The sequence below is a fragment of the Saccostrea echinata genome, unplaced genomic scaffold, assembly GCF_033153115.1.
Source record: "Saccostrea echinata isolate AGI-Se365-2 ecotype Australia unplaced genomic scaffold, CSIRO_AGI_Sech_v1 ptg000034l, whole genome shotgun sequence".
Taxonomy (NCBI): Eukaryota; Metazoa; Mollusca; class Bivalvia; order Ostreida; family Ostreidae; genus Saccostrea; species Saccostrea echinata.
Window position 1 is genome coordinate 6,521,443 of NW_026889783.1, and position 15,010 is coordinate 6,536,452.

At 34.5% G+C, this 15,010-nt stretch overlaps 1 protein-coding gene across 1 annotated transcript in view; it reads left to right on the top strand.

Moving 5' to 3' along the window:
- Positions 1-15,010, top strand: part of LOC133199652 (ATP-binding cassette sub-family D member 3-like) — a 29,448-nt gene that overhangs the window by 9,573 nt on the left and 4,865 nt on the right. The window contains exons 7-19 of the mRNA XM_061335524.1: positions 314-340; positions 906-976; positions 1,066-1,189; positions 1,279-1,335; positions 1,680-1,732; positions 1,828-1,917; positions 3,919-3,988; positions 7,350-7,419; positions 7,537-7,634; positions 7,847-7,938; positions 9,929-10,020; positions 10,312-10,381; positions 14,525-14,588. Coding sequence (XP_061191508.1) covers positions 314-340; positions 906-976; positions 1,066-1,189; positions 1,279-1,335; positions 1,680-1,732; positions 1,828-1,917; positions 3,919-3,988; positions 7,350-7,419; positions 7,537-7,634; positions 7,847-7,938; positions 9,929-10,020; positions 10,312-10,381; positions 14,525-14,588 — 978 coding nt within the window. The remainder of the gene's footprint in view (positions 1-313; positions 341-905; positions 977-1,065; positions 1,190-1,278; positions 1,336-1,679; positions 1,733-1,827; positions 1,918-3,918; positions 3,989-7,349; positions 7,420-7,536; positions 7,635-7,846; positions 7,939-9,928; positions 10,021-10,311; positions 10,382-14,524; positions 14,589-15,010) is intronic.

Here is a 15,010-nt window from a genome sequence, read left to right on the forward strand (position 1 = left end):
GTTTGGTAAGGGGTTCAAATTGTACAAATGGAGGGTCACACACTTTTTCCAGGGAAGATAATAAAGAAAATATGGCAAAGTCATTTAAAAATCTTTTTCTTAAGATCAATTGGACCAGAAAAGTCAAAACTAAATGTTTTGTACTAGTGTGTTTGAGGTTTGCTCAAGACATGGCCACTGGGACTAGACTGTTGCTGCAAAAGTTTGTCAAAGTTTTAAAAAAGGAGAAGGGGAATATAATTTATATGTATATATTTATTTTGTTGATGGTTATACATGTATTTTGTAATATGTATTTTATTTTCAATTTCAGATCTCTATCATAAACAATTGTTTAAAGGTTTGTGCTTTTCAAGTACTTAGAGATTTTATTGTAATTGAAGAGAGCTGAATTTTTTCTTAGATAATTGCTGAATTATAAAGTCATTGGATAGCAGTAAAGCTGCTTGGTTATAAATGTGCATGTATATTTTGTCATACCCTTAGTTTTTCCCTGCTTTCACTGAGAGTGGGGGATATTAATTCCAGTGTGTTTGTGTCCATCTTGCTGCCTGTCTGTGAAACACTTTCATTTCTGTATGATATTTCAAAAAGCCTTTTGGCTTTTGCAATGAAATTTGATATCTCTTCTCCCTATGACCTAAAGAAGACATCTATTAAATTAAGATCAGTAGGTCAAAGTTCAAGGTCAGAAATTCATACAACACAAAAGTTGTGTCCAGATGATAATTTTAGTTTTTATTGAGCTTTTTTCAATGAAAATTTATAACTATCAATAATTAAAAGAAAACCTTTTTGATTTTGAGGTCAAAAGGTCAAAGGCAAGGTCAAATTCATACAATGCAAAAAATGGTTTGTGTCAGAGGTTTGTTATTTATGTTGAAATTACATTATTGATATTTCAGTATGGATTAAATGAACTGAAACTGAAGTTCCGTATCAGACTCACAAAGCACCTGTATGATAGATACCTAAGGTAATTCTGTGTCTATGTTGTTGGATTGAGAGAGTATCTATGAATTATCTAGTTCTTCTGTGCTGAGATTGGTGTTGTCTTCCTTGCAGGGGCTTTACTTACTATAAAATGAGTAACCTGGATAACCGGATCGCCAATGCTGATCAGCTGTTAACTCAGGATGTGGACAAATTTTGTGACTCAGTGGCTGAGCTGTACTCAAATCTCAGCAAGGTTAGACTCTTATTTTATTGATTTACAGAATGTTAGAAATTTTTTTAGCCACTTTGACTTTCATGAAGGTTTCATTAACTTTTTTTCAGCCTCTTTTAGATGTAGTTCTGTACACAGCCAAATTAACAGGAAGTATAGGAGCTCAGGTATGTCTTCATAATGTATATCAATAAGATTCCAGCTGAGTTTTTGCCTTTTAGTTTGATTTTTTGCTCTTATCCATTGTGATCATGCTTTCCACAGGGCTTATTTAACATTTACGGTAGTAAATATGCCATAAGAAACTCCCAAAAAATTCTTTGGGTAAAAACAGATGATATCCTTTTCTTATGATTACTTGCATTTATCTTTACCATGCTAGTGAATAATGAATCTGCATCCAACTGCAGTAGGAAATAAAGATAATTAGACCTTTGATTTCTAAAAGCATTGGTTATTTGATCACGGTATGTAATTTGATGATCATACTATTAAATCTATTTTATTTCAGGGACCAGCTGTCATGCTTGGATATCTAGTTATATCTGGTCTTATACTAACGAGGTAAGTAAATGAAGGTTACATGTGTGTACAATTTATTTTGTAGTGTATGTTGTGTTCAAGCCTTGGAACAAATTAAATCTTTAATTTTAATACAGAGTTCGACGACCAATAGGAAAATTGACCGTTCAGGAACAGAAGCTTGAGGGAGAGTACAGATATGTCAACTCAAGACTCATCACTAACAGGTAATTAGTTAACTGATCACTAACAGGTAATTAGTTAACTGATCACTAACAGTAATTAGTTAACTGGTCAGAGAGAGTACAGATATGTCAACTCAAGATTCATCACTAACAGGTAATAAGTTAACTGATAACCTACTGTGGCTGTAGTGATCTATTGTGACAAGATACAAAATAAAAGTGCAAACTATGCTTAAAATCGGTAACATCTAGAAAATTATCAATATGGGAAAGAGCAAATACTCAAAGTAATTAGGGGATTTAGGGCCCCGCAAGGATTTGCGGGTGCCCTATAGTAATCTGTCTGTCTGTCTGTCCATCTGTCTAGCTGTCTGTCTGTCCGTCTGTCTGTCCATCTGTCATTCTTCCGTCCACAAATTTTCTGTTTTTTTCTAATAACTTTTTTTAGGGTTGACCAATTAAGTTCAAATATGGTATGTTGGTTGAATAGGCAGTTAGACATATTTTAATGCTAAGTTTGGTTCTCAATGTCATCCGGTTTGGAGCTGGGGTGGTGGGGTGTATTCCTTAACTTTATATAAGAGTGAATGGGCAAAGAGAGATATCTGCTGAAAATGTTCCTATTGTAAACTATGAAAGGCTGCAATGAGTCTCTTGGGATTAATTAACTTTCCTCTTGAAGAAAATCCAAAGCATTTATCTTTATCTGCCACATTGATATTAATTAACACCTCTGTCTGCAAATGAAGTTTGTTTTGAAGTTAAGGTCAGTTCTGAATGCTGTTTACATTCTCTGAAATGTGGATTTAAATAATGTTCATACTTTATTTTGGTAAAATACACAATGAGTTATTATTTAATTGAATTCTAAAAACAAGATATAGATAAAGATATCTTTTTTATAATTATTTTTTTTTCTTTTTTCTGCCTTATGTAAATTCAAGCATACTATTTATTTTAACAGGTATTCAGATAATAACCTCATTCTGTCATTGCTGAAAAAGTTTTTATTGTAAACTTAGAAGAAAAGGTTGAGAGAGCAGTATAATTAATCCTGTGGGTTTGATTATCTTGCTGGTTTGCAAAATATTTTAGAGGGTTATCTTTCTGTCACTTTAAGATTAATTAACACCTTTGTCTGCAACTGATATTTGTTTTGGAGTTAAGGTCAAGCCTGGGTGATATTTGCATTCACTGAAGGCTGGCATTTTAGAAAACACATGCTTCATTCATTTTTAAATATACATTTAATTGAGTTATTATAGATATGATGTTTTTACTGCCTTATGTAAATACAAGGATACTATTTACAGGTTGTTGGATATTTAGCAGTTGCTGTTGCTTATTCTTTATATATTTTGAAATTTTTTGGAATCAAGTAAAATTCTGATCCCCTAATCTGCACCCTTATATTTCTAACCCCCGGCAGGGCCCTTGCTGACTGGTCAGATTTCTAGTTTTTTCTATTTCTAAAGGGTTTTGGCAATTGAAGTGTAATTCGTTATAAAAACATATGAGGCACATGTTGACTCATTAAAAAAAAATTATGGAAGCTAAATTACAGATATCTTGAACACCCAAATATCTAAAGTTTTTTCAAGGTCTTATCAAATTCATGATAACAAGGTTTGACTGTATCAGTTGATCAAGTATTACACTAATCATTAACAGGTCTTCTGAAAAGTCTCATTGCTAATAGCAAATTAGTTGCCTAATGGCTTATCAGGATATCTATCATTGACAAGTTATTAGTTAATACACAAACTATCCTAACTAACAAATGATAAGATAATAAATTTACATGCTAGTTACAAGTTGATACATTTCTAACAGAACATAAAATATCACTTTTTTCATGACTTAACCAGTATTATTTTAAATCTCCTGAAATGCTTAAGGTATGTTTACAGTGTATAGCAATTACCTTATAATTTTCATTATTATACACATGTAATATACAGAATCTTTCAGCAACTATCTTTACCTTGAAAGAATTAGATCATTGTTTGATTTTAAGGTTATGTCAATTTTTTTTCTTTTAAGTGAAGAAATTGCTTTTTACCAGGGGAATCGTCGAGAACAAACCATAATACTAGCAACATTTAATAAACTAGTAAGTTGATTCGAGAAAATATGCACATCTGTTCATATATAAGGTAATTCTGTTCCAAATGTTAATATGTGTATGAATGTGAATGAATATGTAAATAAGCTTGTTTAAATATTTTGTGTTGTGGGTTTTTAGCTCTTCTGAGCCAAAGGCTCAAAGAGCTAATGCTATGGCCATTTGTACGGTGTGTGTAAACTTTTTAGAATATGGGCCATAACTCAAGAACCCCTTGGCCAATTATTGTCAAATTTGTCACAGGGTATCCTTGGCCCAAGGGCTCCCTTTTGTACTAAAACTAGGGTTGTGACCCTTCAACAAGGGGAGATAATTAGGAAAATAGAAACAAAAGTACTGGTTGCTAAAAAATCTTCTTCTCAAGAACCACTGGGCAGATTATCACCAAACTTACACAAAAGGATGAGGATATGTTGTAGATTAAAATTTGCACAGGATTTACCCTGGGGCAAAGGGCGTGGTCTCAAGGTCACTTCAAAGTTGACCAAAAACTACATTTTATTAAAATGTTGATATTTTGCTTACTATAAGGACTAGGATCATCAAATATTGTCAGTTGATGCATCTAAGGACCTCATATCATGTTGACTCAAAAGTAGGTCACGATGACCTACTTTTAAAATTTTACAGCCATTCTTTTTCAAAATGATTTAGAGGCATATTTTGAACAATTTAAGGCCTATGATCATCAAACTTTGTCAGTTGATGTATCTTGGGTCCTCGAAGTACATCAACTAAAAAGTAGGTCACCTTGACCTACTTTTTGAATTTTATGGCTTATCTTCTTTAAAACAATTAAAGGGGGAGAAAATAAGCACCGCCCTCAAATTTACCTGGTCTGTGAACCCCTGTCAATCAGATGAAACTGAGCCTGAGATTGGATACTGAAATTTGATTGACAATTTGTTACCAGCCTTTGTGTATATCTTGTATACCTTGGCTGGAAATTGTACCGATCATTGAACTAACATGTAGTCTTTTGATGTCTACCGTATATATAACATCGGGATAAAGAAGGAGCCAGAGCTGATATTTTATTTTTACTTTATGATTAAGAAATGAGCTATATATATAATCAGTCTGTCAAATAATTAAATAAATGAAAAGAAAAATCAGTCATATCTATTAACATTGTAATTAAGAAAGGGGGGGGGGGGGAGGGGTCATTTCGAGATACAATCTATAATTGATTCAGTATATTATCAAAATTTACACGTACATCTACTTTACTTTTGAAATAGAAAATACCGAACTGCATTGGAAGCATCATGTAATTTCATAAAATAATAATTCCTTTTTATAATTATGAGATAGACATATTGTCCAAGTAAAAATTCATAAGACAAGAGTAATATTTCTTCGAGACATGGTGGTGAAAGTTACGGTAAAATGACCAGTTTTAAAGAGAAATAAGCACTATTATAAAAGCAGTTTTTGCATTATTATACATGTTATGTTTAGAATTAGTTTAGGGATCCTGAAGAAGAAAAGCAGGAGAATGATTAAATTACCGATTCGTCAACCTGTCGAAAAAACAATGCCATGGCCATTTTTACGAAACATGCATTATGGGGAAATCACATAGAAATTATATTAAGAAATATTATTTATTATATATTTTATACAAAATTTAGCCTTCAAACAGGATTTTTAAGCTTAAGAGACATTCAGGACCGCGCTTTTTTTTTTCTACTTTCGTTTTGTGAGAGAGACTATTTCCGTGTCGCCAGCTTACAACCCAGTATTATGGAACATTTGAAATTTATTAACACACAAAATAATACTAAAATTGTCTTCTTTATTCAAACATGTTTTGAAAAAAAAGAATTGAACTATAGGAATCAGTCTACAACAAAAATTTATCATGTTTTATTTCATAAATTTAACGATGAACATTTCGATTTACCAACACGCGAAGTTTTACCAAGTCTTAGGAAAACATTTACAGGTAATATACATGTAACATCCTGTGTATATAGGTAGGTATACACAATCCAGCCTGGTTCCCTCAGGGCTTCACAGCCGCTTCAATTAAGCTCCACCCCACACCAAACTTACCTGAGGAAAACCGACCAGTTGAAAACCTCGGCCTTTAAGGGCATTAATTCGAATACCGAGAGGTTTAGAATCATTAAATCTTGCAAGATGATGCATCTTGGGGCCATAAAACATATTTATTAAAAAGTAGGTTACAGTGACCTACTTTTTGAACTGTGCAGGCATTGGATTTGAAAGTGTTTGAGGCATAATTTGGACATTTTAAGGCCTATGATCATAAAACTTTGTAAGTTGATGCATCTTGGGTCCTTAAAAAACGTCAACTGAAAAGTAGATCACCGTGACCTACTTTTCAATTTATATGACTATAATTGAATATTTCAGGTACTAATTGGCTTAGAATCATCAAACTTTGTAAGTTGATGCATCTTGGGTTTTCGGAGTAGGTCGACTGAAAAGTAGGTCACCATGACCTACTTTTGAAAATTTATGGCTTTAATTAAATATTTCAGGTACTAATTGGCTAAGAATCATCAAACTTTGTCAGTTGATGCATCTTGGGTCTTCTGAGTAGGTCGACTGAAAAGTAGGTCACCATGACCTACTTTTGAAAATTTATGGCTTTAATTAAATATTTCAGGTACTAATTGGCTAAGAATCATCAAACTTTGTCAGTTGATGCATCTTGGGTCCCTGGACTACAACAACTGAAAAGTAGGTCACCATGACCCACTTTTGAAAATTTATGGCTTTAATTAAATATTTCAAGTACTTATTGGCTTAGAATCATCAAACTTTGTCAGTTGATGCGTCTTGGGTCCTCAAAGTACAACAACTGAAAAGTAGGTCACCATGACCTACTTTTGAAAATTTATGGCTTTAATTAAATATTTCAAGTACTTATTGGCTTAGAATCATCAAACTTTGTCAGTTGATGCGTCTTGGGTCCTCGAAGTACAACAACTGAAAAGTAGGTCACCGTGACCTACTTTTGAAAATTTATGGTTATAAATTTAAAAAATATTTTAGGTGTTAATTGGCTTAGAATCATCAAATTGTTGATGGGTCCTCAGAGAATGACAAGTGATAAGTAGGTCACCTGACCAACTCTCAGGTACTAGTTGGCTTAGAATCATCTTGGGTTCTCAGAGTGTAAATTGGAATTTCAAGGGTTTATCTAATATACAGGATACTTAGAGACTTCAAATAGAAGTGATAGGTTGTACAGTTCATCAGAAGAGCGATTCAAGGCCCTTGGGCCTCTTGTTTTTTTTTTTTAAATTTTTATTTAAATATTATTTTGTTACCAGCTCTTCAAATGTAAAATTAATGATGTAATTGTGTTTTGTAGGTAACACATTTAAAAGATTTCATCTTTTTCCGATTGCAAATGGGATTTGTAGACAACATTATTGCCAAATGTAAGTATGCCGAAGTATTTTTACGTTAAGAATATAAACAGTGCATAAGTGATTTATATTCTTCAGCTGACTACAAACCTCCTTGCAACCATTGTTACATGCATATATCTGTTTCAGACATTGCTACTGTATTTGGTTACCTGGTGGTCAGTCGACCTTTCCTTGACCTTGCCCATCCACGGCATCTAAACAGCTCACACAGTGAGAGACTCGAGGTTTGTGGTTATCTCCCTTAAAGTCCTTACTCTGAATTTTATCTTTTACAATAAATTCAAATTTTAAATTGTTTACCAAAGTTACATGTAATTGTCAGTTTGGAAAATGAAAAAAATATGAAATGTTTTTATATATTCCACAACTTGGTATTGACCATTATAATCTGTTATAGGTTAAATTAAGAAATAAATCATAAAGACATGTTCTGTAGGATTACTACAAGAGTGGTAGAATGTTAGTACGGATGGCAGAAGCTATTGGTCGAATTGTATTAGCAGGACGAGAGATGACCAGACTGGCTGGGTAAGTTTGCCCTTCACAATCGTCAGTAAACTTTGACATTATCACCTTGTGAAAATCAAATGATATTATTTTCATATATGAATTTTAGCTGTATAAACTAGGTTTTTAGCTCACCTGAGCCGAAGGCTCAAGTGAGCTTTTCTGATCACTTTTTGTCCGGCGTCCGTCTGTCTGTCCGTCTGTCTGTCCGTCTGTCTGTCTGTAAACTTTTAACATTTTCGACTTCTTCTCAAGAACCACTGGGCCAATTTCAACCAAACTTGCCACAAAGTATCCTTGGGTGAAGGGGATTCAAGTTTGTTCAAATGAAGGGCCACGCCCTCTTTCAAGGGGAGATAATAAAGAATTAGTGAAAAATTAATAGCATCTTTTAAAAATCTTCTTCTCAAGAACCACAGGGCCAGGAAAAATGAAACTCATGTGGAAGCTTCCTTAGGTAGAGTAGATTCAAATTTGTTCAAATCATGACCCCCGGGGGTAGGGCGGGGCCACAATGGAGGATCAAATTTTTACATAGAAATATATAGGAAAAATCTTTAAAAATCTTCTTCTCAAGAACAGCAAAGCCATGATGAGTCAAATTTATATGGAAGCATCCTCAGGTAGTGTAGATTCAAGTTTGTTCAAATCATGACCCCCGGGGGTAGACCCCTGGGGGTAGGGCGGGGCCACAATGGAGGATCAAAGTTTTACATAGAAATATATAGGAAAAATCTTTAAAAATCTTCTTCTCAAGAACAGCAAAGCCATGATGAGTCATATTTATATGGAAGCATCCTCAGTTAGTGTAGATTCAAGTTTGTTCAAATCATGACCCCCGGGGTTAGGGCGGAGCCACAATGGGGGATCAAAGTTTTACATAGAAATATACATGTATAGGAAAAATCTTTAAAAGTCTTCTCCTCAAGAACAGCAAAGCCATAATGAGTCATATTTATATGGAAGCATCCTCAGTTAGTGTAGATTCAAGTTGTTCAATTCATGACCTCCGAGGGTAAGGCGGGGCCACAATGGAGGATCAAAGTTTTACATAGAAATATATAGAAAAAATCTTTAAAAATCTTCTTCTCAAGAACAGCAAAGTCATGATGAGTCATATTTATATGGAAGCATCCTCAGTTAGTGTAGATTCAAGTTGTTCAAATCAAGACCCCGGGGGGTAGGGCGGAGCCACAATGGAGGATCAAACTCTTAAATAGAAATATATAGGAAAATATCTACTTCTGAAGAACTGCAAAGCCATGATTAGTCATTTTGATATGGAAGCATCCTCAGGTAGTGTAGATTCAAGTTTGTTAAAATGATGACCCCCGGGGATATGGTCGGGCCACAATGGGGGATCGAAAATTTTACATAGTAACATATAGGAAAATATCTTCTTCTCAAGAACTGAAAATCATGTTTAGTCATTTTGATAAGAAAGCATCTACAGGTAGTGTAAATTCAATTTTGTTCAAATGATGACCCCCGGGGGTAGGATGGGCCCCAATGGGGGGTTGAAAGTTTTACATAAGAACATGTAGAAAAAATATTTCTTCTCAAGAATAGAAAAGCTATGTTTAGTCATACTGATATAAATCTTCTCGGGTAGTGTAAATTCAAGTTTGTTCAAATGATGACCCCTTGGATATGGAGGAATACATGTATATGGGAATTTTTTTTTAAAATCTTCTCAAGTACAACAAAGCCAATTGTTATATTGACATGGAAGCATCATTAGGTAGTTTAAAATTCAAGCCCCCCCACCCACCCACCCCCACCACCCCCCATTGGTAATCTTTTTCAATACTGAACTGACTTGTGCTTTTGCCTAGCCAATGTGCTCAGGTGAGCGTTGTGGCCCATTGGCCTCTTGTTTAGGGCACTTTTGAAGTATGAAAAAAATATAAGTTTTTTTTTCTCATGTTTTTTTTTTTTTAATTTTACTTTATTTTAAATTGTAATGAATCTTCTGTGTTGATTTTTATGTAAACTCTGTGTTGTGTTTCAGGTTTACTGCTCGTATCACAGAACTGATCAAGGTACTGGACGACATCAGCAGGGGGCATTATGAAAGGACAATGGTTTCTGATCAGAATGGAGGTAATCAGTTAGGCCAAAAAAATTAATGTCCTGGATTCTTGGCAAACTGTGAAAATTAATTCAATTTTTTTTTAAATATCAGTCCTGTCTCTTTGTGAAATCAAATTGTTTAAAACATTGCAGATTACACATGCATGAAATAACTATAGAAATTTTTCAACTCTTTTAGGATGGGATCAGTTCATATTGGTTATAATCAGACACAGGCATGCCAATTTAACTCAGACATCTCTGGTTTGTTTACTAGTATATAATGTGTTTAATACTTTAACATGTATATGATGATTACAGGAAAAGAGAAAGTTTCCAGCAATTTCAAACCAGGTGATGGGAAAATCATCATCAAAGATTATATCATTAAGTAAGTTGTATAGAATTATTGTAATAGTAATTGTACCATCACCAATGGTTTTGATGTTAATTCAACATTTCTAGCTCACCTGAGCCAAAGGTTCAAGTGAACTTTTCTGATCGAGATTTGTCCATTGTCTGTTGTTGTCATCGTCATTAACTTTTTACTTTTTAGCTCACCTGAGCTGAAAGCTCAAGTGAGCTTTTCTGATCACATTTTGTCCGTCGTCCGTCTGTCCGTCTGTCTGTCTGTCTGTCCGTCCGTCTGTGAACTTTTCACATTTTTGACTTCTTCTCCAGAACCACTGGGCCAATTTCAACCAAACTTGCCATGAAGCATCCTTGGGTAAAGGGGATTCAAGTTTGTTCAAATGAGGGGCCACGCCCTCTTTCAAGGGGAGATAATTAGGAATTAGTGAAAAAATAATGGCATCATTTAAAAATCTTCTTCTCAAGAACCACAGGGCCAGGAAAGATGAAACTTATGTGGAAACATCCTCAGGTAGTGTAGATTCAAGTTTGTTCAAATCATGACCCCCGGGGGTAGGGTGGGGCCACAATGGGGGATCAAAGTTTTACATAGAAATATATAGGAAAATATCTTTAAAAATCTTCTTCTTAAGAACAGCAAAGCCATGATTGGTCATATTTATATGGAAGCATCCTCAGGTAGTGTAGATTCAAGTTTGTTCAAATCATGACCCCCGGGGGTAGGGTGGGGCCACAATGGGGGATCAAAGTTTTACATAGAAATATATAGGAAAATATCTTTAAAAATCTTCTTCTTAAGAACAGCAAAGCCATGATTGGTCATATTTATATGGAAGCATCCTCAGGTAGTGTAGATTCAAGTTTGTTCAAATCATGACCCCCGGGGGTAGGGTGGGGCCACAATGGGGGATCAAAGTTTTACATAGAAATATATAGGAAAATATCTTTAAAAATCTTCTTCTTAAGAACAGCAAAGCCATGATTGGTCATATTTATATGGAAGCATCCTCAGGTAGTGTAGATTCAAGTTTGTTCAAATCATGACCCCCGGGGGTAGGGTGGGGCCACAATGGGGGATCAAAGTTTTACATAGAAATATATAGGAAAATATCTTTAAAAATCTTCCTCTTAAGAACAGTAAAGCCATGATTGGTCATATTTATTTGGAAGCATCCTCAGGTAGTGTAGATTCAAGTTTGTTCAAATCATGACTCCCGGGGGTAGGGTGGGGCCACAATGGGGGATCAAAGTTTAACATAGAAATATATAGGAAAATGTCTTTAAAAATCTTCTTCTTAAGAACAGCAAAGCCATGATTGGTCATATTTATATGGAAGCATCCTCAGGTAGTGTAGATTCAAGTTTGTTCAAATCATGACCCCCGGGGGTAGGGTGGGGCCACAATGGGGGATCAAAGTTTTACATAGAAATATATAGGAAAATATCTTTAAAAATCTTCCTCTTAAGAACAGTAAAGCCATGATTGGTCATATTTATTTGGAAGCATCCTCAGGTAGTGTAGATTCAAGTTTGTTCAAATCATGACTCCCGGGGGTAGGGTGGGGCCACAATGGGGGATCAAAGTTTAACATAGAAATATATAGGAAAATGTCTTTAAAAATCTTCTTCTTAAGAACAGCAAAGCCATGATTGGTCATATTTATATGGAAGCATCCTCAGGTAGTGTAGATTCAAGTTTGTTCAAATCATGACCCCCGGGGGTAGGGTGGGGCCACAATGGGGGATCAAAGTTTTACATAGAAATATATAGGAAAATATCTTTAAAAATCTTCTTCTTAAGAACAGCAAAGCCATGATTGGTCATATTTATACGGAAGCATCCTCAGGTAGATTCAAGTTTGTTCAAATCATGACCCCCGGGGGTCGGGTGGGGCCACAATGGGGGATCAAAGTTTTACATAGAAATATATAGGAAAATATCTTTAAAATTCTTCCTCTTAAGAACAGTAAAGCCATAATTGGTCATATTTACATGGAAGCATCCTCATGTAGTGTAGATTCACGTTTGTTCAAATTATGACCCCCAGGGGTAGGGTAGGGCCACAATGGGGGATCAAAGTTTTAAAAATGAATATATGGGAAAAAAATCTGCTGCTCAAGAACAGCAAAGCCATTTGTTATATTGATATGAAAGCATCATTAGGTAGTTTAAAATTCACCCCCCCCCCCCCCACACCCCATAAACTTTTCAATGCTGAACTGATTTTTGCTTTTTTTCCTAGCCAATGTGCTCAGGTGAGCGATGTGGCCCATGGGCCTCTTGTTCATCTTCTTCTCAAGATCCACTGGGTCAATTTCAACCAAACTTGCCACAAAGCATTCTTAGGTAAAGGGGGTTCAAGTTTCCTCAAATGAAGGGCCACACCCTTTCAAGAGGAGATAATTCAGGAATAATGAAAATTTGGTGGCATCTTTTAAAAATCTTCCTCTCAGAAACCACTGGGCCATAAAAATGTCAAACTTATAGGAAACCTTCTTTACATAGTGTAGATTCAATTTTGTTCAAATGATGACCCACAGGGTAGGGTGGGACCACAATGGGGGATCAAAGTTTAGCTTTGGAATAATAGGAAAAAATCTTTTAAAAATCTTCTTCTCAAGAACAGCAAAGCCATGACTAGTCATACTGATGTGGAAGCATCCTCAGATAGTTTAGATTCAAATTTGTTCAAATGATGAACCCCCGGGGGTAGACTGGGGCCACAATAGGGATCAAAGTTTTACTTAAGGTCAAGATCTAGTAAATGATTTTAGACTGCCTTTTGATGCTAGATCCATTATGACGTCATAATCAAATTAAACTTTCTTTTTCCCGTACTTTACAGCTGTGAAAGAATTATGTAGAAAATAAAGTACTTTTCTGGAATTCAATTTGAAATCATGTGAAAAGTAATCCCGAAAGCTATATTCAATTTAATATTATTTTAAAGAAGAGGTATGAACATACTAAATACCGTTTTCTGAGAGACTGTAGGCAATCTGGAATAATTTAATTTGTCTGATATGGAAAAAACTCCCATATTCATGACTGATTTTCTTAATTTTTCATTGAAAATGAAAGTTTAAGATATGATTTTTCGTCTTGTTTACCTACAAATTATGCCCCGAAACATCTTATTTGACCAAGCTATACTTATAAAGCTTCATTTAGGGAATTTATTTCTCAAATTTGAGAAATCTGTAGGCTCCTTTTATTTCCTAGATCTTGACTTTAAAATTTATAAGGTGTAAACATGGTTGGGGCAGTTTATGCTTTATAAATCACAAAGCGGTGTATAAAAAAGCATAAACTGTTCCAACACAGTTTATACTGTATAAATTGGGTAGCTTTTAAATTTATTCCTTATGATTTAACTTTCATTTATTTAGCGTAAGAAAATAAGATGATTGTCCTTAAAAATGACTTCAAATTGTACTAATTTTAAATGTAACATAAGGTGGATCGATACGTTTCTGACGCAAGTCATTGTGACATAGTTAACACAATTTATACAATATATAGTAAATTTTTTATCCAATCAAATGGTGCATTATAATCAGAATTATATTGGAGTAAATAGGAAAAAATCTTTAAAAATCTTTTTCTCAAGAACAGCAGAGCCATGATTAGTCATATTGATATGGAAGCATCCTCAGGTAGTTTAGATTCATTCAAGTTTGTTCATATGATAACCCCTGAGGATAAGGTGGGACTTCAATGGGGGATCAAAATTTTGCATAGGAATATATAAGGAAAAAACTTTAAAAATCTTCTCAAGAATAGAAAAGCTGTTTAGTCTTATTGATATTAATATGGAAGCATCCTCAGGTAGTGTAGATTCAAGTTTGTTTAAATCTTGACACCCCCCCCCCCACCCCCCCACCCCCCAAGGGATAGGAAGTGGCCACAATGAGGGATCAAATTTTCACAAAGGAGTATATAGGGAAAAATCTTTAAAAAATCTTCTGTTCAAGAGCAGCAAAGCCATTAGTTATATTGATATGGAAGCATTTTCAGACTGTGTGAAATTCAAGTTTACCAACCCCAACTCCCCTTTTATGTAAACTTTTCAATATGAACTTATTTGTGCTTATTTTATAGCCTATGTGCTCTGGTGAGCAATGTGGCCCATGGGCCTATTGTTTATCTTTTTTTTATCAGATTTGATAAAGTTCCACTGGTGACTCCCAATGGAGATGTTCTTCTACAGGAGATGAGTTTTGAGGTGAGCAAGATTATTTTTTTTAATTGTTTTTAATACATATAGTACATTATCTTATAAATTCATGTCTTGCCAAAAATATCAGATACATATTGATTTGTAACTGTTTTTTAATTAAGGAATGAATTTAATAGCTACCCAATTTATATGGTATAAACTGCATTAGGGCACTTTACGCTTTATAAACCGTAACACGTAAACTTCCAACCCAGTTTATACCATATAAATTGGGTAGCTTTTTAATTCATTCCTTATAATTTCATTCGTTTAGTGTAAGAAAAAAAAGATGATTGTTCTTAAAAATGACTTCAAATCGTACAAAATTTAAATGTAACGTCAGGCAGATCAATACCTTTTTGACGCAAGTCATTGTGACATAGCAATCCAATTTATACCATATAAAGTAATTTTTTTATCCAATCAAA